The sequence below is a fragment of the Protopterus annectens genome, chromosome 6.part0, assembly GCF_019279795.1.
Source record: "Protopterus annectens isolate FY-2018-M chromosome 6.part0, PAN1.0, whole genome shotgun sequence".
In the NCBI taxonomy this organism is placed as follows: Eukaryota; Metazoa; Chordata; order Ceratodontiformes; family Protopteridae; genus Protopterus; species Protopterus annectens.
In genome coordinates, this window is record NC_056737.1 from 331,629,043 (window position 1) to 331,653,979 (window position 24,937).

At 42.6% G+C, this 24,937-nt stretch overlaps 1 protein-coding gene across 1 annotated transcript in view; it reads right to left on the reverse strand.

Annotated features, from left to right (window-relative positions):
- Positions 1-24,937, reverse strand: part of LOC122804302 (F-box only protein 27-like) — a 643,152-nt gene that overhangs the window by 359,337 nt on the left and 258,878 nt on the right. The window contains exon 4 of the mRNA XM_044074092.1: positions 9,230-9,368. Within this exon, the coding sequence (XP_043930027.1) occupies positions 9,230-9,368 (139 nt within the window). The remainder of the gene's footprint in view (positions 1-9,229; positions 9,369-24,937) is intronic.

Below are 24,937 nucleotides of genomic sequence, written 5' to 3' on the forward strand. Positions count from 1 at the left end.
CCATGACCATTGGACTGCTAATGTCCACTTTAGTACCCGCATATGTAGACGAGCATAAGCAAGAAGAGTAATGGTGGCTCCCATGGAACCAAGAGCTCATAGTACCGTCTCTGCTGAGGGGAGGTGTGACTGAGTGATCAAGGACACATGGAGTCGTAAGCTCTGAATTCTTTCCAGGGTTAGAAAAACCTTCATTTGCAAAGTGTCTAGCCTTGCTCCAATGTACTCTAGAACCTGGACTGGGTTCAGAGAAGACTTGGCTGTGTTGATAGTGATTCCCAGATGACCTGATAGCTTCAAAAAGTAGTCTCTGGATTAACAAAATAGACGCTTGGTGGGAGCAACAAGAAGCCAATCGTCCAGGTATGGAAAGACCTGTATTCCCTGAAGCCTCAGGTGAGCCGCTACACCTGCCATGACCTTGGTGAACACCCTGGGGGCTGTGGTGAGACTGAAGGGTAGGGCTCAAAACTGATAATGATTGGCCCCTAGCTGGAAGCTGAGGAACCTTCTGGAGCATCTGTGAATCTTTATATGGTAGTATGGATCCTGGAGATCTATCGAGCACATCCAGTCTTTCTCCTGCAGGCAAGGCATGATGGATTGCAACGTGACCATCCGGAACTTCTCTTTGGCAACTGACAGGTTGAGGGTGGAAATATCCAGCATAGGTCTTATGTCCCCCGTCTTTTCTGCCACCAAAAAGAACCTGGAATAGATGCCCAATCCAGACTGATATTGGGGGATGGGTTGGATGACTCATTTCTTCAGCAGCTTGTCTATTTCGATCACTGCTACCTCCCCTCCCTTTATGTGGGAGGCGTTTTGGGGGAAGAGGAGATACTACAAATGGGATGGAATAGCCTCTGGATATGACTTGAAGCACTCAACGGTCTGTTGACATGGACTCCCATGCCATTAGGTGCAACAAAAGATGACACCATCCGCCTCCAGAGCAGAGCAGTCGGGCAACCCCTTAGGACTGCTGCACAGGCCTGCCCAAGAAAGGTTCTCGCGACCCCACATTCATCAGACCCCCTCCTCTGCCTCTGGGCCAGCATCTATCAAAATCCCCTCTGCCTCTGGGGAAAGATGAGTCCTGAAAATACTGAGACTTCCAGAACCACATCTTCTTTTGCCCTCTCTGATTCCTGGAAAAGGATCTTTGAGGGTTAGAGAAGTTGATCCTGACAGCAGACAGTGTCTTCCCATCCTTTTCACTCTGGATCAACGTCTCACGAATGGTCTTCCTGAACAAGGAAGAAGCACTATAAGGGGCTTTCGCAAATGATGCCTTAAAGGGTTCCGTGAACTGACACAGCCTGAGCCAAGCGTGTGGCCATCCGTGGAGAGAATGCGCGCTTATCCTCCAGACATGGACTCTAGGGACGACTCAGTTAGCCCTTTGACAAGGTTGCACTGCAGTCGCGTAACATGTGCCAAATAATTCAGTGCTCTTATGGAAAAGGTGGTTGAAGCATACACCCACTTTCCCAGATGATCCACATCCAGGACTCTTGGTTGGGGGTAAGGACCGTAGAACTTTCTTGTGCTAGTTCTTTCTTAGTGGTGGCTGCTACCACCATAGCATCTACAGGGGACCCTTTGTTCCAACTAGGCCTATCCAAAGGGGACACTATCCTGTTTGGGCATTTCGGAACTGGCTCCACTGTGTCTGGTTCCTTCAATGCCTGGGTGGTGATAAGGTCCAACAATGAACTTGCAAACTGCCTGTTGTTCCGCAAGGAGAACTGCCTGGGGCACATCAGGCACGGGCTGTCCCTGAGTGGACAAAATGGCTAAATTCACTTCCAGAACCAAGGGAGTCGGGGCGGAATCCAAGGAAATAGTCAAGGGCCTCGACCCACTCAAAAGAAATCTTTCCACCACATCGAATGCCAAAGGAGAGCGAGCCTCCTGGGACACCAGTAAGGAAGCAGCTCTCCTTGGATCCAATGGGGGAATTGGGAGCCGAGCCTGCTGGTGCCAAGATGCCAAGGGGAGGGCCATGACCGAACACGGTTGGCGCCGATGGATAGCCACCTTAGATCCGACACCCAGACTATGACTCTGAGAGCTGCTCAGTTCCAAACTGGTCGGATCTAATGTGCTCAAGGTAATGGCCGGTGTCGAGGTACAAAGAATCATCGGTGCCAACTCCCCGACTCTGAGACCTCTCATATCCAAAAACTCTGAAACCAGGGGTCGGATCAGAGAAGGAGTTATAGGAGTGAAAAAGGGAAGCAAGCTCCCAGATTCAGAGGGAGAGGGGGCTGGCAAGACTCCCATCTGGATCTGGGTGCGAATGAATCTTCGTGTCATTTTGTCCACCTCTGCTTCACTTAAGCTTCTGGTGGATCCTGACAATGGAGGCCACTGACGTTGACCTGGAATGTCGGTGCACAGAAGCCCTAGAAGAAGGTCTAGGCTCCTCCGGCTCCGGTGAAAATCTAGGTGACCGGAGCCGAGGAGTGCTAGGCGTAGTAATAGCCTGCAGTTTTTGAGGAGGACCCGAAGGACCCGACCGGTCCGGGGATCTCTTCCTCACCTTGTCCCTGTCCTGTTTAGAAAAGTCACCCTCCATAGGCCTCTTGTCAGGAGGGTGAGTCCCGGCCTGGGAGGAGGATGAAGGGGGAGTAGAGACAGTCACAGCCGACACTGAAGTAGTCACAGGGACAGCCGCCCTCAAAGCAGAAAGTAGCCCCTTCATAGTAAGTTTGGACTTGTGGTCTTTCAAGGCCCGAGGATTAAAGCCCGTACAAATCGGGCAATCAGCAGACAGGTGAGAGGCCCCTAAGCACACAATGCACAGAGTGTGGCCATCAGCTGGAGACAGCTTGTGGCCACACTCTGTGCACTTCCTAAAAATAGGTTTAGCCTGCTCAGCCATGCTAGTAAAGAGAAATGAAAGGTCTTTACCTGACCTATCCATGCAAACACACAGACTAACGAGGAGGGGAAGAAAGGTAACTACTACACTAACCAACTCACATTTTTTTTTTTTTTTTACTATGAAACACAATGCACAATGAGGTAGGGGAGGAAACAAGGGAAAACCTGACCTAACTCTATTAGAAAATAGACTCACTTACCCAAAATAATTACTTTATAGACATTCACCACGCCTGGAGCTCCAAGACCACGATGTTAGGCTAAGCCGTGCCAAATGAGATCTGAGGGAAGGAAGGAGATGGAGTGGTATTATGGGTAAGGGGAGGAGCTTGGAGCTCGGATCAGATGCTGGTGAAGCTGCCGTCTCTGATCCGATATGGATCCGAATACCCACAGGTTGAAGAGCAAATGAAGTAAACTACTTCAGATCTACTTTCTTTCTGTTGAAGAAGGTTTACCTATATACCTGCAGCCAATACTTTTAATGTTTTTCCTACAGAAGTGGTGGCCCTTGTCACCACACTGTACTACATTAATAACACAACATTTTCTAGTTATTAGGAAGATACTATGATACACTGACCTGGAAATAACTTAGCTTGGTTTTCCTGATTGTTTTCTTGGAAGGCGGACTGGTCCGGTTTTTCTGGCTCACAACCTTGCATTACTTTGTGTCTAGCCCCTCCCCCACCTTAAACCTGCACTTAGCTTTCCTGGACTTGCTGCATAGGACTCACCGGGAGTGTGCTTGCATGTAAGTAATGCATGGTACTGTTTTTGTTTGCAATCATTTTTACTATTTTGTGAAGTTTCATACATGGTCTGTTTTTTTCATGCGTATTTTTAGTTGGTAACAGCTCTATATGGTCACATATTCTGGACCTATGTTTCAAAGCATTTTTGTTTCTTGCTTTACTCTACTTGCCCAGTATACGAGTATTTTATTATGCGGCTATGGAATTATACTCATAGCATATTGCGACTTTAAATAACAGGTAAAATGCTGCTTTATTCACTAAGGTGAATATTGTCACCTGCTGTCTGTACTTTTAGATCAGTAACCTGTATGGCAATTAGAATAGAACTTACTGTAATCTCTGAGGGATACAAGTGACTCTGTGTTTCTCTGCAATACCACTGTTGTTATTCCTCACTTTTAGAGGGGAATGCATAATTATGTGCAGCATCTTAGCAGTTACTGTTTCTTTTCATACCCTTTATCTTCTTCTTCTTCTTCTTTCGGCTTTATCCCGGTTAGGGGTCGCCACAGCGGATCACCTGTCCGCACATTGAATGGCAGTGGAGTTTTACGGTGTCGAGTTGCCAGCCCGGCGCCCAACCTTCCACAGAAGGCACACTCACACGCACACCTAGGGCCAATTTAGAGTGTCCAATCCACCTACAGCATGTCTTTGGGATGTGGGAGGAAACCGGAGACAATACATAATAGTGTAGTGTATGATATAATAGCTTGGTATCAACTGCAGTTACCTTTTTTTCTGCTTTCCTTGCATTTGTGTTGCTCAAAGAATTGTGCTGTTTCTTACAAGGTTTGCTGTCCCTCCCCTGCATCCTCCATCTTCTTAGTTACTTGGTAATCTGAGTGTTTTAAAACTCATCATAATATTTACGTACTTTTCCTTTTTATTTCCAGTCCCCTCAGCAAAGGTTTTATGTGTCCCAGCCAACCTCCAATAAACCAAAGGCTGTCCGATTGCCCTGCACCGTGAGACCCTGTGTCTGTGGAACACTAAAATGCTTTCAGCTAAACTAGTATATGTTACAGCTGTATTTAATTTGTCCTCTAAACTGAAGACATTTTTGCTATAGCCCTTTACTGTAAGCATGCACACTACTGGGCTCCCTCATTTCACTTCCTATTGTACTCCTACGTCAATTACTTAAAACTACTGTCTTTCTGTTGGAGAAGGTTTACCTATGTACCTGCAGCCCATACTTGTAAAGTTTTCCCTATAGAAGTGGTGATCCTTGTCACAAGCATTTATATCATGCTATCGAAAGATGAAAATAGCTTATGCTATTTCATCGCACCTAAATTATCTAAACCACATAATATCAAACATTCAGAACAGCAAATTTTTTCACAAGGAAAACATTTGCTATTCCGAAACACATACACACAACACAAGCACACCTAAAAAACATTAATACACACACATACACTTAAAATCCTACAACTAACCCCACACTAAACTGTACATACACTACTATCTATCCACTTACCTTAACCCAAATCCTAACCCTAAGGTCCGTTACTATTGCACACTCACCTAACCCGTGCCCTAACCCTAACTCACTTAACCCGCCCCTAACCCCAACTCACCTAACTCGTGACCTAACCCTAACGTCCACACAGCTGCACACTTACCTGAACCTGACCCATAACTTTCCACCACAGCACTGAAAATAGCAAAGCCACAGAACCGGCCAACCAAATTCTTTCCCTAGGAAATAATTTGGTGTTCTGCAGCTTTGATATTTTTAGCGTTTCCTGAAAACAGGTCGATATTTTAACATTCAAAGTTTTAAAACTTCAATATTCTGATATAGACCCTTGTCACCACACTGTACTAGATTACTAGCACAAAATTCTCTAGTTATTAGGATGATACTGCGATACACTGACCTAGGATTGACTGAGACTGGCTTTCCTTATTGTTTTCTTGGAAGCCATCCTGGTCAGTTTTTTCTGTCTCATCACTCTCCGTTTGCCCTCGGTGCACTCCGGCTCACTCCGCTACCCTACCCTACCCCCATTCTCACCCACCCGACATAATTTCCTTTATAGCTAAACCTGCTTTGCCCTGCCTTCCCACTAGCCAATAGACATCCCCACTCCTCTACTCATGCCCCACATCACCATAAACTGTAACTCCCACTCCTCTGCCCTCCTAAGCCTTACCTGCTATTAACTCTTTCATTTACTCACTTAATAAATCTTCAGTCACTCCTGATTCTTCTCACCTTATATAAATTCTTTACCCTTTAATTTCTTTCTGACCTGAAACTAAATCATGGCTATACCTTTCAGAACTCTATTTCTCTCCCTCCTTTTTCTAATTCTTTTCTCAGCTCTAACCACTTACCATAGTCCTCGCCTGCTTACCCCCCATCTCCCACACGCTCTTCCATCTCACTACCCACCATAAAATAACTCCACCCCTACTGCCCCTCTATCTTTAACCATTCCACTATATTATTACACAAGTTTAAAATATTGTACATACCGAATGCCCAACCTCTCATCAAAACAAAACATCAGTTCCTTTGCAAAAGTTTTTTTCCTACAAATACTTCAAAGAACAATACTACTCTTATCTGCTGATATTCACCCCAAACTAGGCCATTGCCAAAAGGACTCTAACCATACTTATACAGCACCCTCCCTTCCAACTGCCTCACAAATAACTCATCACGATCACAAGACTCCAAAAATATTTTTTTTGTCAATGAATATACAACGCATTGTCAATAAACTGTATCAAAATGTTCAATCAAAAACTAGGTCTTCTGTACCACAACAACAAATATACACCTAATAAATCTAGACCTACACTAGCTCAAACATTTATTCTAAATCCCCACTATAAGCTGCTCCCACACTTACTAACTTCCAAAGTAATCTCTTAACCAAACTAGAAACCGCTTATAACAAGATAGCCAGATTTGCATCCAGTAATAGCTACAAATCCCATCATTGTATATCTCTGAAAAGCTTAGGATGGCCTGAGCTCCCCCACATGCTTCAAATATCACAACTACAAATTCCACAGAGCATCCTGAATAGCCCCAACTCCTGCACTAGCCTTACATCCGTACTTACATCCTACAAACCTAATCGTGACCTCAGAAGCACGCAACAAAATGTACTTCAGGTGACCAATCTAAAGAAAATATTTGAAAAATATTCTACAGTTACTCAATTGCATACTCATGGAACAAACTTCCATTGTTCCTTCGCTCCACTACCAAAAGGGGCAAATTTAAAAAGCAACTAAAAATTCATTTCCAACATGCATGGATCTATCTGTACTTGTCAGGAAATGATCTAATGAATTTTTCTTCTTCTCTTGATAACATATCTGCCTGGTATTTCCTATCTAAACTGTCTACACATATTACTCTCTCTGCAGTTAATACCTATGCTATTAAATGCATCTTTGATGTACTATGCATGATGTTACTCTGAATTGTATATTACATATTAGAAAATAGTTCTTATTTTAAGGCATTGTTATATTTCCTTGTATATAACTCAGTGCTAACCAAATTTCTCAAACATGTTGCTACTGCATTCTCAAAATACTGTACTTTTGCCTTGTAAATATTCCTGTTGCATATTTCTTTCTCTCTCTGTTTTTCTACTGTTATGTATCTTACAACCTGAATTGTTAGCTTTTTTCTTATTTTTACTAATTATTTTCCTGGAGGTTTTCTCCTTGGGTCACTGCTGAAAAAGGACTCTCTGGGCCCAGTCGGACTAACCCAATTAACAAATGTGAAAATAAAATAAATCTGTAACATATGCCAGCACAGTTAACTGGAGTTTTGTAAGGAATTATATGTCATTGGTACATCAAACTGATTTGTGCAGATGCTTGTGTTGAAAAATGTACCAACAGTGTGTCCTGCTGGAAAGATAAAGAAAGACACTTATGTCAGACTGTATTATGATTATTGAAGCTAACAGTGTAACAGAAGATACTGGAAGAGAAGAGATTAAGCTCAACTCCAGCTAACTTTGCAAAATAGTATGAAATTAAATTACTTAATTCAGGCCATAAAGATTGTATCTTACAGTTCCGACTGCAGCCAGAAATGAAATGGCTGTGCCACAAAATGATTTATTACCTCCTGTAGGAAGAGTGGAAGTCTTTCATTGTTTTATGGCTTCCAGACTCTGCAACAGATCTTAGCAAAGCTCTGTGTGTGTATTATTCAAACACATGTGCGAAATTCTGGGTCAGTTGCCAGGAAAGGGGGTAGTATGGGAACCAGAAGTCAGACGACCAGATGTGTGTGATGTCAAGGATCTCTCATCCACTTCATCCTGCCTTGCTTTAGAAAGTAACCAGGGAATAGTAATTCTTTAGTTCAGTCAGAAAAATGTAATGAGATTAGTTTACTATTTCTTTGTATCTGCGTGAATCTATTCATCTGTGTTATTTTACTATTTCCTATTACTGAAACTCTGCTGTTTAATGGAAATAGATATTTAGCATTTTCATGTTTTTTATTATTTATTAAATATATTTAAACTTTTCATTGTGGCTGGTCCTTTAGAGAATATTTTAACCTTTGAATGTACTCTTATCTATTTGGTGAATCTATGGCCACTCCTCAAAGCCTTACTACACTGGTCAAACAGTATCATTTGTATTAATATTAATTTTGCTCAGTATAATCAGGTACCCTTGAAACAGCCTTAGAGTAGCTGGCTTTGAAATGTCTGGTGGCAGTGTAACGACCTTATAGCCTGGGCAGAAAGGGTATAGCTAGTAAATTTGTGCCAGCCTTTCCCAGGTGTGTGTGTGTGTGTGTGTGTGTGTGTGTGTGTGTGTGTGTGTGTGTGTGTGTGTGTGTGTGTGTGTGTGTGAGTGTGTGTCAGCTACTTGCAGCAGGGACACACAGCAATGGTTTCACAAAGAAGGTGTTGGAGGACTTGGCTTGGACACTCAGCTGAGTACTCAACTCTGTAGATGTGCCACTGGGGAGTCTTACTGGAGGCCTGCAGAGAAAGACAGGGAAACCCAGACCCCGGACTGAATGTGTTTAATGTGTGCCCTTAAAGGAAAGTGTGCTTGATGCAGAGAGCTGCATCTGGAAACACTGTATGTATCTTTATTTGTTCTAAGTGAACATCCCTCTCCAGTGTCAGTAGTGAGGATTAAGGCTCCTTGGCTAATGCCCCAAACAGGGGATGTCGCATCCCTAATATGTTCTTGGAGCCTCAGTTTAAAGGATCTTTTACTTTCACCCATATAAAACAAATGATACAGACATTTAAGAGCATAAATAATACCCTCAGTATTGGATCAATCAGTAATCAGCATGTTTAACTGTTTCTTAACACACACTGCACCACATTCTAGACAAATTCATCAGAGTACCCAGACATTAATTCAGCATAATCCTTGTCTTCAAAAGCAGTATGAGAAAGCTGACGGTCCTGTTTATAATCTCTTATGTGTTCAAATTTACACTGTGACATTCTAACCCAAATCTATGGAACTCCCACACTGTAGTGGTCACTGCCAATCACAGTATCATAAAACTTGTTAAAAAATCAAAATGTTTGTTGCAATTTCAGCTTTACCTTTTTGTAAATAGGTGTGCTCCACTGAGGAATTTCAGGAGGATGCTTTTCAAATTTTGCTAGCACTGTTTTCCTATCTTCAGCCAAGAGACGGACTGTAATTGAGTAAGTACATCCACAATCATTACGGCAAGAGTACCTATAGAAACAGAGGTCACAACTTTAGTTACAAATACTCTTAATGCTGTGCCTTTCAACATCATTACATAAATGCTGCCAGAGACCAAAGGGATCATATATGGACAAAATGAAAGGAATGCTTTTAAGCCATGCCTGTCACAGAAGGTCTGCCTCCCCCCTGCAACAGGTTCCCACCTCCCTCCTCCTCCTCTTAATGCACAAGAGGATTAAGAACTGCACTGCCCAATATTATCATTATTGTAAAAAGGAAGGGGCCTCCTTCACAATTTATCAACTACAGAGTCCAAGAAACACAAGTTATGCACTTAACTTAATGACAGATTTACAAGTACAATCCACCTTCATTAACCATCAGTGCAACATGTTGCAGGCATTCACGACTCTCAAAAACTAAGGCTTCCTCAGATTTCTTGGCTACCTCTCTATTCCCATTAGGCATGTCTTAGACCCACACACCAATTCTTCTAGAAAAGTATGAAACCAAAGTTATGTACTTACTATTAGCAGGGAAAAAGCTTCTCAAAATCAAGGGCATCTGGCTAAAATTAGAATCACCTAATTATCATAAATTATGCATGTTCGTGGGTAGTCAAGACCACCAGAGAGTAGCAGTTGCTACCTATCATTTATGTTATTATCTATGTTTATGGAGAAACACTATCCATAAATGGATAGGTAATACTTTTTCCCTTATAAGGCCATATCTGATTCTTATTGCTATACCTGTCTAACTGGCTGAAAGCTACAGTAAAGCCAACCAAAGTACACTACAATACAGTACAGCACAAATACACGCAGCAGCCAGGGCCCAGGATATCAGGCTTTACAGACAACATCTTTAGAAGTAGCCAGAAACACAAGAATACCTACACATCCATATATTTTTCAGTGTTTCTTATGCACACCATCACCAGCTGAGGCAGCCCTCCTACCCAGTTAATAAAAATTTATTAATTTTATGATGCAGGCTTCATCCTATTTAGGGCCCCAGTGAAGTTTTTGCTTATACCAGCAAAGAACAGACTAAAGACAGAGAATATTAATACTGAAAGGAACGTCATTCCATCACAGGACCGTATACATATTCAAACAGTACATGAATATCTAATAGGATTATTAGTTCATTCAAATGCATGTCGTTTGGACTGGGGAGAAACCAGAACATCCAGCAAAATCACAAATGCACAGAGATGGCATATAAACTGTACATAAAAGGTTTAAAAGAAAATAAAAATTAAATACATAAAGCAGTGCAAATAACAGAACCTCAGATTTGCAAGTTCACAGCTGTGGATTTTACAAAACCATACCATCTACAGACTATCTTCCTCCTCTCAAACTCAATATTTAAAAGTATTTAACAATCAAAATAAAGCTAAAGTATACTCTAGAACTCAATGTACAACTCTGAAAATCTAAGATGTTTTGCGTGTTTGCAGGGGCTTGCATGGTGAGTTTACTGTGTTGTTCTAAAATTACCATATCAATATTCATTAGGTCATAATGTTTCAAATATTTTGCATATGTGCAAGATAATAACTGTTCTACACATCAAAGAAACAGCAATGCACGAGGGGATTCAGGCTTCTTTATTCTCCAATTTTGATCTGTTTTGCAACTTGACAGCCTCACCATCAAAGATGTGCTTAAACTATGCATGTGAATTGCCAATAAACAAAGCAGTGGACTACAAATAAAGCAAAATCTGCAAATTCTAATAGTATTGCATAGTAAAAATGTATGCTTTGTGCATGAGCTTCCAATTAGAAATACTAGTAACACTCACAGTTTAGTAACTTTTAACAGAGAAATCTGAATCTTAGACATTCTCCAATTTCATCAAATTAGCCCACTTCAAAGAAATATTGTGCCACTGAATAAAGTGTTCGGGGCTAATGCAATACACCACTAATTTTGAACACACACACACACACACACACACACACACACACACACACACACACACACACACACACACACACACACAGACACACACACACACACACACACACACACACACACAGACACACACACACAGACACACACACACACACACACACACAGACACACACACACACAGACACACACACACACACACACACAGACACACACACAGACACACACACCTTATTTGAGAACAAATATATGAACTTGCTTCCAGTTTCTGTTTAATGACCACCTCTGAAACAATTGAGCAGTTACAGATAAAAAACAGTTTGCTTACACACCCAAGTTAGTTATGAATTAACAACTGCCTCTCCTGAAATACTGATGCAAACCATAATGACAAAAACATCTGTAAAGGAAAGTACAGTTGTGTAAAATCTTACCATAACAGTAGATGTCCTTGCCTTCACTGCTGCAGTATTCCTAACATATGGGATTCCCTACTGTGGAAGCCTGACGTCCGGCCAGTATATCAAAGCCTACAGTCGTGTTAAGGTAACCAAACATCACCCGTACACTCCTAGCATAGCATAGGGCATAAAGATGACATTCAGGCATACCATCCACAGAACTGATTGGCCCAGTAGGAACACCAGTCCAAGGAAACCCAAGGGGTTACCTGTTCATTCAGGAAGGAAATGGACTAGGGGGATGGAGGGGGGTAGTGAATACTTCAACAGTGAGGGCAAGGACATCTACTGTTATTGTAAGATTTTACACAACTGTACTATGTCCTTACATTCACTGCTGCAGCAGTATTCCAAATGTATGGGACACTGCCAAACTCACGAAGAAACCTGGTAGGAGAAAGAAGCAGTAGAGCCCTCTAGGAAGCCATGAAGAATGGCCCTAGCAAAACCAGCTTTAATGCTGGAGATACCATCTACCTTGTAGTGCTTGGTAAAAGTACGCACAGAAGTTCAGGTAACTGCTTCAAGAAAATAATTAGTATCCAACCCCTTGAAAAAAACACTAGAAGAAGCCACAGCTCTAGTAGAATAAACCTTTATATAAGAAGGAAGGTTCTTGCCATGAAAAGTGTAACAAAAAGAAATAGCCTTTGAAATCCAAGAAGAAATAGTTTGCTTTGATACATCTAATCCTAAAGACCTAGGATGAAAAGAAACAAACAACTGATCAGATTTTCTAATAGCCTTAGTCTTATCCAAATAAAATCTGACATGTATATGCACATCCAAAGTATGCAGCACCCTCTCACTGTCAGATTGCAGAGAGATGAAAAAAGTAGGCAAATTAATAGACTGATTAAGTGACAACTCAATAACAATCTTAGGCATAAAAGAAGGATTAGTATGCAAGGACACCCTGTTCTTATGAAATATCAAAAAAAGGAGGACAAGCTATAAGGGCTTGCAGCTCAGACACCTGTCTGGCAGAAGTAAGAACTAACAAAAGGACTGTCTTCTAAGAACAATGCTGCAATGAAGCTAAAGCAGCAGGTTCAAGGGGAGCCTGAGTCAACTTTTCCAAAACAAAATAAAGATCCATGGAGAAGGAACACGCTTAATGGGAGGTCTAATATTAAGGACGCCTTTCAGGAATTGTTTAGCCTCAAATCTAGAAGCTAAAGGAGGAGATAAAGACAGACAAGCAGAGATAGCTGATAAGTGGGCCTTAATAGAAGAATAGATCAAACCAGCATTCAGCAATTCACAAATAAGAGAGAACAAAAGGAACATCCAATGTAACTGGGTACAGGTTATGAGAGAGAGACCAAACAGAAAAAGTCTTCCATTTGGTAAGTACGATTTCCTAGCAGTGGGTTTCCTGGACTCCTGCAGGACCCCCAGCATGTCCTCAGAAAAATGGTGTCTATGAGGAATCAAAATCCTATCACCCACAGTGTCAGCTGAAGCGTGGACAGGAGACGATGGATGAGAAATCCTTTGTCTTGTGTGAGGAGATCCACCCTGTGAGGTAACTTGTGATGATTGCACTTGGCTAAATGCAGAAGTAGAGGGAACCAATATTGTCGCAGCCAAAAGGAAGTCACCAACAAAATTTTGGGATCATCCTGTTGAATCTTGAGCAGGACTTTTAGAATGAGAGAAAGGGGATGATATGCATAAAGAAACATCCCCTTCCAAGAAAAAGAGAGAGCATCCACCTTCCACACAGAGGACCTGGGACTCTGGTACAAAACAATGAAAGTTGTCTATTCAGAGTGGAGGCGAGCAGATCAATTTGAGGAGTACCCTATTGGTGGACAATGTCCAGAAATACATCCCTGTGAAGCATCCATTCGTGGGATTGAGTTAAGGACCTGCTCAGAGTGTCTGCCTCAATGTTCTGATCTGAAGGGATATAAACTGCCTAAACAATCACTTGATGCTTGACATCAAGATCCCAAAACAGAAGTGCCAACCGGCAAAGAAGATAAGATTGCATTCCTCCCTGTTTGTTGATACACCACATCACTTTGGTATTGTCTGTGAACACCTTGAGAGGCACTGGAGAGAAAAGAGGATGAAAGGCCAGAGGAGCCAGCAGAAGAGCTCTCATCTCTTTGACACTTGATATGCTCCTTCTGCTGAAAGGGCAACAACACCCCCTGTACCTTTAGGGAGTCCAAGGTTGCTCCCCATCCCATGTCTAAAGTGTCTGTGAACAGTTCCTGAAAGGGAAGATGGGGATGAAAAGGGAGCCCTGGATTCAGGCAGAACTGCTGAATCCACCAGTGAAGTTCCTCCTTGTGAAAAGGAAGAAGAGGAACTACAAAGAATAGAGGGTGAGCATGTTGAAGCCACACTGACTTCAGAAACCATTGGAACTTCCTCATGCAGAGTTTGGCCAGAGGAAGTATTGGAATGGTGGATGCCATGAAATCCACAGATCTCAGAAACTCCCTGGATGTAATGCAGGCCACAGGAAGAAGATTTTGAAAGAAGGAAATGAGAGTTAAGGCCTTTGGAGGAGGCAGAGGTGCCATCATTGGCACTGTCTGAATCATGCAACCCAGAAAAACATGACCCTGAAAAGGAGTCAGAAAAGACTTTTTAAAGTTTACGGTGAACCCCAGTCTCCAAAGAAGAGAAATGGCAAAAAGAAGATTTTGCAAAAGGATCTATGGAGAGGATGCCTGAATTAGCAGATCATCCAAATAAGGAAATATTTGGATCCCTTGAAGCCTGCAGAAAGCAATCACAGGAGCTCGGCATTTGGTGAATACCCTTGGGGTAGTAGAAAAGCCAAAGGGCAAAGCACAGAACTGACAATGACAGGAAGCAACACAGAAATCCAAAAACTTCCTGAAAAGAGGATGGATCGGAATATGAAGATAAGCATTCTTAAGACCCAGAGACACCATATAGGCCTGAGGGAGTATGAGAACAAACAGGGTCTGATGGGATTTCATCCAAAAGGATGGCACCTTCAGAAAAGTGTTTAGATGGGACAGGTCTTGAAATGGTCTCCAAGTACCCTTTTTTCTGGGCACTAGAAACATTCTTGAGTAAAACCCCTTCCCCCTTTGGAACACAGGTATCTCCTGAATAATACTCTTGAGTCAAAAGCTCTCGAAGAACCTGAAGGGAAAAAAGTAAGTTGTTCCCACGGAGGCTGCGGAATGCCCATAAAAAGGAGGATGGGATTCCCATACCATGAAGTACTCTGAAGAATAATGGGCAGAACCCAAGAATCCTGAGTAATCTGAAGCCAAACAGGAAGAGAAAGAGAAAGGTGAAGAGAAACAGGAATGTGGCTGGGGAGAGACGGATAGTTGTACAGCAACTGGCTTATCAGGAAATGAATGCTTCTGAACCCCTGAAGTCTGAGTGTCCATAGTAGGAAGAGCCCGCTTGCCACTCTTTTACATTTAGTAGAACGCTGAAATTGCCTATGAACAAAGGCTGGCTTATTGTGGTAGTTTCTCTGAAATTTAGGCACAGGAGAAACAAACTCCCTCCTCTATGGTTGCCCCATTTTCACTAGCCTACACATATCTCTCCTTAACAAACTGCAGTTGTTCTACTATAAAATAGCTAGGTTTGTCTCCAATATGCCAAATCGCACACATCATTGCCTGGTCATTAAATCTATAAAGTGGTTTGAGTTCCCTTATTACTTGCATTACTCCCAACTTACTCTCACCCACAAACTACTAAATAATCCAAACTACTGCCCATCCCTTCAAACTATAATACAAACACACACCCTTACTCTGCATCTTAGGTCCTCTAACAAACAACTCTTAACCATAACTAAACCCAGCAAAAGAGGTGGACAATTCCCATGCCATTGCCAAACTTTGGAATGTGCTCCCTCTCTCTATTACTCAACTAGACTCTTTAAAAACATTTAAATTTGCACTAAAAGAACACTACCTCAATAACCTTGTCTGTTCTTGTAGTCATATGATTAAACCATCTTAAATGTTTTGGCCACTATACACTACAAATTCTTTTACTAACTTAATACAGTTGCAATTTACACTATCTGTCTTCATATCCAATCTTTCTTGCTTTATTTCTGTGGCTGAACAAAAAGAATTGATTAAACAGTATTCTTACTTATAAGAATATACAATCAGAATTTCTAAAAATTTAACACACTGGGTTTATTTTCTTGTATTGTATACCTCTATAATATGTACTTGTCTTGTATGTCTACTTCAGTTTGTATTATGTAAAAACTTTCTTGACTTTCAAAGTTAAAATGATGTTATGTAAAAATTTCTGTGATTGTATGGAGCTTTTCTCCCCGGGCCTCCACTGAAAATGGGTCGTTGGGCCCAGTGGACTTTCCAGGTTAACAAATGTCAATAAATAACAATAAATAATAAACACATGTTTAAGCTCTTGAAAGTTCTTACCCTTACCTGAAGAGACTTAAATAAACCAGCAGCCGCATCCCCAAACTAAAATTTATTATCCAGAGGAGCATCCATCAACTTAGCCTTAATATCATCAGGTAAAGGTTGAAGCCTAAGCCAAGAATACCTCCTCATCACTGAACCAAAAGCAGCAGCCCTAGATGAGGCATCGTCCGCATCATAACTACATTAGATAGAATGACGAACTACTTGAGAGGAAGTCCCTAGCAAGAAAAGAGCTGAAGGTTTGCCGTCAGAGTCTGGAAGATCAGAAATAAGCTGACAGGCCTGAAAAAGAAGAGCCAAAACATAACTTGATATATGGGTTTGATAGTCCTAAAAGCTAGGGTAGCAGAAGTGTAAACCTTCTTACATAGTCCTTCCATAGTTCTGCTGTCCTTGTCAGAAGGCAGTAACTTGGGCGAAGGAAGCAACTGAGAAGGCTTGTCAAAAGCTACAGACACCACAAATGCAGTAGGACATTTGTACAAAAAGTTACAATTCTCAGGCACCCTATAAAACCTATCAAGCTTCTTGGGAGCAGGGGGCAGAGAATAAGGTGATTTAGCGGCATTACAAAAACATCCAATAAAGCAGCCAGGACAGGAGGAATAACAGCAGGTTTAGGAGATTCCATCTGCAGCAACTCATAATACTTCTTATGGATATCAGAAACCTGAGCACAATCCCACTTAAATTCCATAATACTAGAGATTGTGTCCCCAAAAGAAATGTCTTCAAAAAAAGTATCAGGACTAATAGATTCCTCCTCCTCTGACCCACAGTCTGAAGGAGAAGGAATTTGGGTAGAATAACCCAGGGATTCTTCATAAGAATCCAATTCTTCTTCAGAAGAATCCTGTTCTCTAGGCCTTTTACTTGAATGTGACTATAGTAGGTAATTTTTTTCTTTTTTCTATGAACCACACAATCAGATGTTTAGGTGTCTATATGCTGCCTACCAGTGTTTAAACTGTACTGTGTCTTACACTCAACTACTAACTTGCACTCCTCCTCACCATTTCACCTCCCACTTTTGCATAGACTTTAACCTAGTTGCCATCTTATAATTTACTTCTTTCTGTCTCTTTTTCAGCATTTAAGCCTTGTGCTTGAGATACAGAATGTCCCCCTATCAGCAACCTTGCAAGGTAAAAGAAATCCAAACAGAACAGAAGGGAATACCCAACCTGAAAGCCCTACGTGAACTACCTAGACTCTCCTCGCTCAGCCTCACAGTGTAGGTGACAATTTGCGAGGTGACAAAATTGTGAGTGTTTTAAAGTAGAACTAATTGTAAGAACTCTTTAATATTACCTTTCTCCCCTACACATCTATACTAAAAGCTCACCCTCTTATGTATTATGATAAGTAGATACAGAAAGTGCCTCTTACCTACTCAAAGCTTGTAGAACGCAGTCTCACTGTATAACTGATTGCCTCTCAGCCTCTCTCAGCTGTAACCCGCTCCGTTCACCCTGCGGGCTCACTCTGCTCCCCTACCCTACCCCCAATTCCCACCCACCCCCAGTGGTCCTAAACTTCTACTTCTTTAACTACACCCTTTCTCCCATCCAACCAATCCCATTCACCAACCTTTTCACAAAATTAACCACACCCCTAGGTTTTATCTATCAGTTACAATAAGCCACTAATTAGAGTAATTTACAATATCCCTTTTCTTTTAGCTAATAAGTATTAGTTCTCTTCTCTCTACGCTCTCCTTATCCAATACTTCCTTTTTTTCTTAATTTCAGACTCAACTCCTTAAACGTCTTACGCATAATCTCAACAAGATGCCTTTAGTAGTAAAAAAGTACAGTTTTGTACCTACCATAAATGTAGATGTCCGATAGGTATGCATCTGCAGTCATAACATATGGGTGTCCTGCCTCAGGCAGCCCTTCGGTCGGCCGGATTCCAAAGTCTGGGTCTGGCCTCGACTGATTTTGCACTTTCCCCGACGTCAGAGCGTCTGGGGTATAAAAGCATCAGCCGACGCCATCTTCCTCAGTTTTTCTTGCCCCAGATGCCAGGTGCCCTTTAGGAAGGCTAAATTTGGATACATGCAATAAAATTCCAAACATTTGCAAAATTATATATATATACATGTATATACAAACAAATACACCATAATAGATTCCCCCAGCTAGCTAAAAGAGGGGTAAGCACCCTAGGAATACCACAGAGGGGTAGGAGGGAGGGTAAACCTGACTGCAGATGCATACCTATTGGACATCTACATTTATGGTAGGTACAAAACTGTACTATGTCCTTCAAGGATGCATCTGCAGTCATAACATATGGGTAGAATACCATAGCCAATCTGGGGGAGGAGGTACTAAGAAAAGGATGGTGTAGTTAAGATCCCCTGCAGGACTGCAGTAGCAAAACCTGCTCTGGATCTGGAGTATAAAGGTAAATTGTAATGTTTGGCAAATGTATGCACGGAGCTCCATGTAGCAGCTTCTAAAATGTCCTTGGTAGCCACCCCTCGTAGGAAGGCTGCAGTGGTGGCCGTGGCCCTTGTGGAATGAGGCCTGATGTTTGCAGGAACTGTCTTTCCATGAAAGGAGTAACAAAATCGAATGCAATTTCCTATCCATTTTGAAACTGTCTGTTTGGAAATTGCTTTTCCTTGCACCCCAGCAGCATATGCTAAAAATAGCTGGTCAGTTTTTCTGCTACTTTTAGTTCTGTCCAGGTAGTAGCGTAGTTGTCTGTGTATAACCAGGGTGTGCAGAAGTTTTTCCCCTCTATTCTGTGGATTTGGGAAGAACGTAGGCAAGTGAATAGCTTGGTTCAAGGATACCCTAGATACCACCTTTGGCATAAAAGTAGGATTGGTTCTTAGTGAAACTCTGTCCTGATGGAAGATAAGAAATGGCTGTACTGCCATTAATGCTTGTAGCTCAGATACTCTTCTTGCTGAAGTTATTGCCAGAAGGAATGCAGTTTTCCAAGACAGAAACTGTAGATCCGCCGATGCTGCTGGTTCAAAGGGAGGAAGTGTTAGTTTCTCCAACACAAAGTTGAGATCCCAAGCAGGTAAAGGGGGCTTTCTTGGAGGTTTGATATTTTTGATCCCTCTCAGAAATTGCCTGAGGAGAGGGTGCGAGAAGATAGGTGGATCCATATTGTAATATGCTGAAATTGCTGAGGCATGAATCTTAATGGAAGAATAGGACAGGCCATTGTGGAACAATTCTGCTAAGTATTCCAGAATATGTGTCATGCTTGCCACTGTCACATCTAAGCCTTTTGATGTGTTCCAAATGAGAAATCTTTTCCATTTAGCTAAGTATGTCTTCCTTGTGGAAGGCCGGTGAGCTTCCATGATAATGTCCTTCGCTCTCTGTGATAAAACATTTTGATTGGGATTTAAGGAATTTTCCAGGCAGTTAGCTGCAATGTTTTCAAGTTGGGATGCATGATCTTGAAATTGTTCTGCATCAGAAGAAGAGGCCATAGGGGGAGAGGCCATGGTTTTGCCTGCGACATGCTCCTCAATAGTGGATACCAGTGTTGCCTTGGCCAGTCTGGAGCTATCAGAATCACTCTTGGCTGTTCCTCCCTGATCTTCAGTAGAACCTTGTACATTAATGGGAGAGGTGGGAAGGCATATACTTTTAGAGCTTTCCAGCTGAAAGAGAGAGAGTCCACCCTCCAAGCTTGTGGGTGGTATGTCCTTGAGCAGAATGTCTTCAGTTGATGGTTGAGGGGGGAGGCGAACAGATCTATCTCCGGCGTTCCCCATGTCTTTGTTATGAGTTGGAAGATGTCTGGGTGCAGCATCCATTCGTGTACATCCATGGTAGTTCTGCTTAAGCTGTCTGCCAGTGTATTTTCCTTTCCTGGCACGAACTGGGACTGTAGTTGGATATTGAGTTTCAGGCATAGTTCCCATAGATTCATAGCTAGCCGGCAAAGAGGGTAGGAGTGTGTGCCTCCCTGCTTGTTTATGTACCATATGACTGTGGTGTTGTCTGTCCTTATTAACAGGTGGCCTTGATGGAGGAAGGGTTTGAAAGCCTCGATTGCATGTATCACTGCCAGCATTTCCTTTTGGTTTATGCGCATGCGTAGCTGCCCTTGAGACCATAGGCTTTGGATACATTTGCCCTCCATGTGTGCTCCCCATCCTCGGTCTGAAGCGTCCGTGGTGATGGTTTGTTTTGTTTTTGGTTTGTTGAAAGGCAACCCTCTGTTGGACTGGCAGGCCTGAGCCCACCACAGGAATTCCTTTTGAAGGCAAGGAATGATTGGTATCAAAGTTTCCAAACTGTGACTGTGTTGAGACCATACACTCCTTAGATACCATTGTAATTTTCTCATATGCAGCCTGGCCTGTGGTATCAGAATTATGCAGGATGCCATGTAACCCAGGGCCTGCAGGATTTTCCTTGCAGTAAGCTGAGTTTGTCTTGTCAGATTCATGAAGTAATCCGGAAGTAGTTTTTGTTTTTCTTCTGCAAGAAAGGCCATTTGGGTGGTTGTGTCTAGATCTGCACCCAAAAAAGTTATCCTTTGGGATGGAACAAGTCTTGATTTTTGGATGTTGACTGTGTATCCCAAGGCCTGTAGCAGGTGGATGGCATAGGCCAAGTCCTTTATCAAATTTCCCTTGTTGTCCGCTTGTATAAGGCAGTCGTCCAGATATGGGTAGATTTGAATCCCCTGAAGTCTGCAGTGTGCAATTACTGATGCCAGGCATTTCGTGAATACTCTGGGCGCAGTAGATAAGCCAAAGGGCAATGCTGAGAATTGATAATGCTCTGATCCTGCAAGAAATCTGAGATGTCTTCTGCAACTTGGTCGAATAGGGACGTGCAGGTATGCCTCCTTGAGATGTAGAGTCACCAGCCAAGACTCCTTGCCCAACATGGGAAGAAGTTGCTGTAGGGTCAGCATCTTGAATTTTGGCACAATGAGGTAAGTATTCAGTACGGACAGGTCGAGAATAGGCCTCCATTGATTTTCTTTTCTTGGTACAAGGAATAGTCTGGAGTAAAATCCTTGGCCTTGTTCTGAAAGTGGTACCTTTTCTATAGCTTTCATTTGAAGCAAGTTGTTGATCTGCTTTAAAGCCTCTGCCCTCTGATTTGGTGGTAGGTTTGGCATTCCGTTTCTCTTTGGCAAAGTGTTGAAGTGGAACCTGTATCCTTTGTCTATTATTTGCAGTGTCCATGTGTCCCTTGTAATATAATGCCAGTTTTTTGAGAAAAAAGCAAGCTTTCCGCCCAAGGGTGCTTCCAGTTGAGCCCTGGTAGGCGGAATCAGAGTAAAGTCATTGAGCCTGTCCTGGTGTAGTAGTTGTTGTTGCTGCTGTTGCACTACCTCTCTGGTTGGCAGGCTGCCACTGACGGCCTCTGTAGGAGCCCCTAGATTGGCCTCTGCCTCTGGGGCATCTGTTCCTGCCTCTCTGGGCTCTGTCCGAGTCTGGAAAGGACCAATTCTTAGTAGGCCAGTTTCTGCTGAATCTCGGTGGTTGTACTTGCAGGAAATCCTTAACTGTTTGCACAGATTTTGCCTTTTCTTCAAACTTTTTTAAGACCTCCTGAGCAGGGGAGCCAAATAAATTTTGTTTCTCCATTGGAGCATCCAGGAGTTTAGCTTTAACATGGTCTGGCAAAGATTGTTCCATCAGCCAGGCATGCCTACGAATAACTGCCCCAGTCATAGCTGACCTAAATGAAGCCTCCAATGCATCATAACCACACTTTAAGAAATGATTACTAACCTGCTGTGAGTTGTGTACCAAATCCTGAAGGGATTTACGGTCAAGGGGTTCTGGAGAAGAAAACTTCTTATTCAATTCATCTAACAAATACTCTTGGTACTGTATCATATGAAATTGACAATTTAATGCCCTGGTGGAAAGAGTTGCAGAAGTATATACCTTCTTTCCCCATCTCTCTAAAGCTCTAGACTCTCTTTCAGAAGGTAGAGTATTTTTGGCAGTGGCAGCCGCAACCCCTTTAGGGCCCTGAGAAATAGTTTCTGGGTCTGCAGAGTAGGCTTTATACAAATGGAAATGAGAATCCGTGACCCTGTAGTATCTATCAGGTTTGGCAGGGGCTGGAGGGAGAGTATCAGGGGCTGTACTGACATCATTGTACACATCATCAATTACATTCAAAACAGGTGGTATAGCTAAGGGCCTATGTTGAGGCAAATGTAAAAAGGTCCTTAATCTTTTTCTAGAATCAGAGAATTCCTGACCTTGCCATTGAAAATGCTCTCTCATGGAGTGTAGAGTCTCACCAATGGAAAACTCTTCAGGAGGGGAGGCCGAAGGGATAGATTCTTCAGCATCAGAATCCTCATAGGGCGAATAAGCCTCCTCCAGGTGGTCTGGCAACTCAGATCCATCCGTGGACTCATCTGAAGAGTGTGGGACAAAGGGCTCAGTCCTGGGCCTTTTGTCTGGTGGAGGGTGAGAGGACCTGTACTGGTGAGGTTGTGAACCTCTAATTAAAGAAATAAGGTCCTCTGCAAGGCTGAGGATCTGAGAACTAGAGGAAGGCCTCTGGGAGGTAGTCTTGGGAGGCAAAGCTTTAGAAAGTTTAGCAGCTTTAGCCCTAGAAAAGGCCTTAATGGACATGGAAGCAGGGGGCCTAGCTGCCCCACGTGCAGGAGTAGATTTGTCCAAAGGTATGGTGTCGGACATTTTCTGGACACTGGTTTCGGTAGGTAGCTCGGTAGCCGACTCAGCCGGGGCCTCCTGGGCCGCGGTGGTCGGTTGAGTGGATTCGGAAGAAGGAATCTCTGAGGACTCGGTTTCGGCCGAAACCAAGACACTCGCGGTAGGCCTTACCGCGGTTTCAGCCGAAACCGCGGGCCGCGAGTGTCGGTCCTTGTCCTTCCGTTTTTTCACCAAATGCGAGGTCGGAGTCTCCGATGGCATTTTATATGCAAAACTAGCCCCAAACAATTCCTCTGCAAACTCTGACCGACGTCTAAGAGTTCGTCGGTTGAAGGAAGCACAGGCTGAACAGGCCGATACGTCGTGGTCTGGGCATAAGCAAGGAAGGCAGTAGGAATGGAAATCCTTATGAGGTATTTGTTTCCCACAAGTTAAACAATTATTTACTTTATCTGACATCGGCTGAGGCAAGAAAGAGTCCCCAACGGGGTACTTAGCTTTTTCGAAGTCTTCGGTAGCTGAATTCACTGGATCTGACCGACCGGCACTTGCGAACAGCTTCTGCTTCGGGCACCGCGTGGCAAGAAAGACTGAGGAAGATGGCGTCGGCTGATGCTTTTATACCCCAGACACTCTGACGTCGGGGAAAGTGCGACATCAGCCGAGGCCAGACCCACACTTTGGAATCCGGCCGACCGAAGGGTTGCCTGAGGCAGGACAACCCATATGTTATGACTGCAGATGCATACTTGAAGGACATCTAATATAACCAAATGAATACTCATAGCTATACTTTCAACTGTTCTCACCTCTGCCTACCTCCTCACCTCCTTTGAAAAACTGTACTATTATCATTTTAACTACTCTCTAAAACAAACAGCAATACACACTCCTATACTCCCTAATAGTCAGACTAATATCACTTCCATTCCCAGCTATCTACTACCTAAATACCACAGACTCTCCCACATTAAATACAATAAACTCACAGTAAAGAAAGTGAAATATCAAACCAACTTTATATATAATTCTGCAAGAAAACGAAATAATCCCTCCTTAAAAGACGGTGACATCCACCCTAACCCTGGCCCTACCAATCCCACTACCCTAGTAACCCACCCTAAACTCCCTCTTTCCTAATAGGACATCTGAATATCCGCAGTATTAATAACAAAGTAGCCCATCTCCATGCCCTTCTAGATATTCACTGCTTTGACATCTTCTGCCTGAGGGAAACGTGGTTAAAACTAGGTACCAAAGACAATGAAATCATTCCCCAAAGATATAATATATTGAGACAAGACCGAATAAAACGTAAGGGTGGGGGAGTAGCAGTTCTATTCAAAGATGGCCTTCAGATCTCCACTTTACCATACAATCCACCTCAGGACATTAAGGCAGAAGTCCTTATCACCAGATTTCAAATCAACCCAAATAAATCTTTATATATCATCTGTATCTACCTACCGCCCGGTAATAATATCAGTACTATAGAGGATATTCTAAGCTGGGTGTCCTCAACTTACCCCCAAGAAACAATAATACTTGGTGATTTTAATACTGGCTGGAAAGGTGTCAATGCTGATAATCCTACCTCCCATATCAACCTTCACGGCTTTAGTCAAACTATCACCTCCACAACCAGAATCAATAAACCAAACAAAAAAGAGAGCACCTTAGATAGGATGCTTATAAATAAGTAGAAACAAGTTTACAAGGTAGGAACTCTGCCAGATGATGTAAGTGATCATACTTTGACCTACATCATAAGGCAAAAAAATGATATTTCAAACCCCCCAACATATAGGATTGCACGTACCAACAAACACTTTAACCCAGAATTATTCCAAAATGAACTTAGTGCCTGTGACTGGAACCTTCTAAAAACTCTACCACTTGAAGAGGCTGTTAAGTATCTAAACTCTACATTCTTATCTATCCTTGATAGGCACGCACCCAAACGGTCCATCAGAATTAAGTGCAAACCAGCCCCCTGGCTTTCTAAAGAAAGCAGACAGAAAATTTTACTTAGGAACAAGTCTTGGGCAAAGTGGAGAGCTAACAAAAATATCTCTGATGAACAATTTTTTAGGCAGTTGAGAAATAGTACAAAAAAAGGCAATACTTACAGACAAAAAAACTA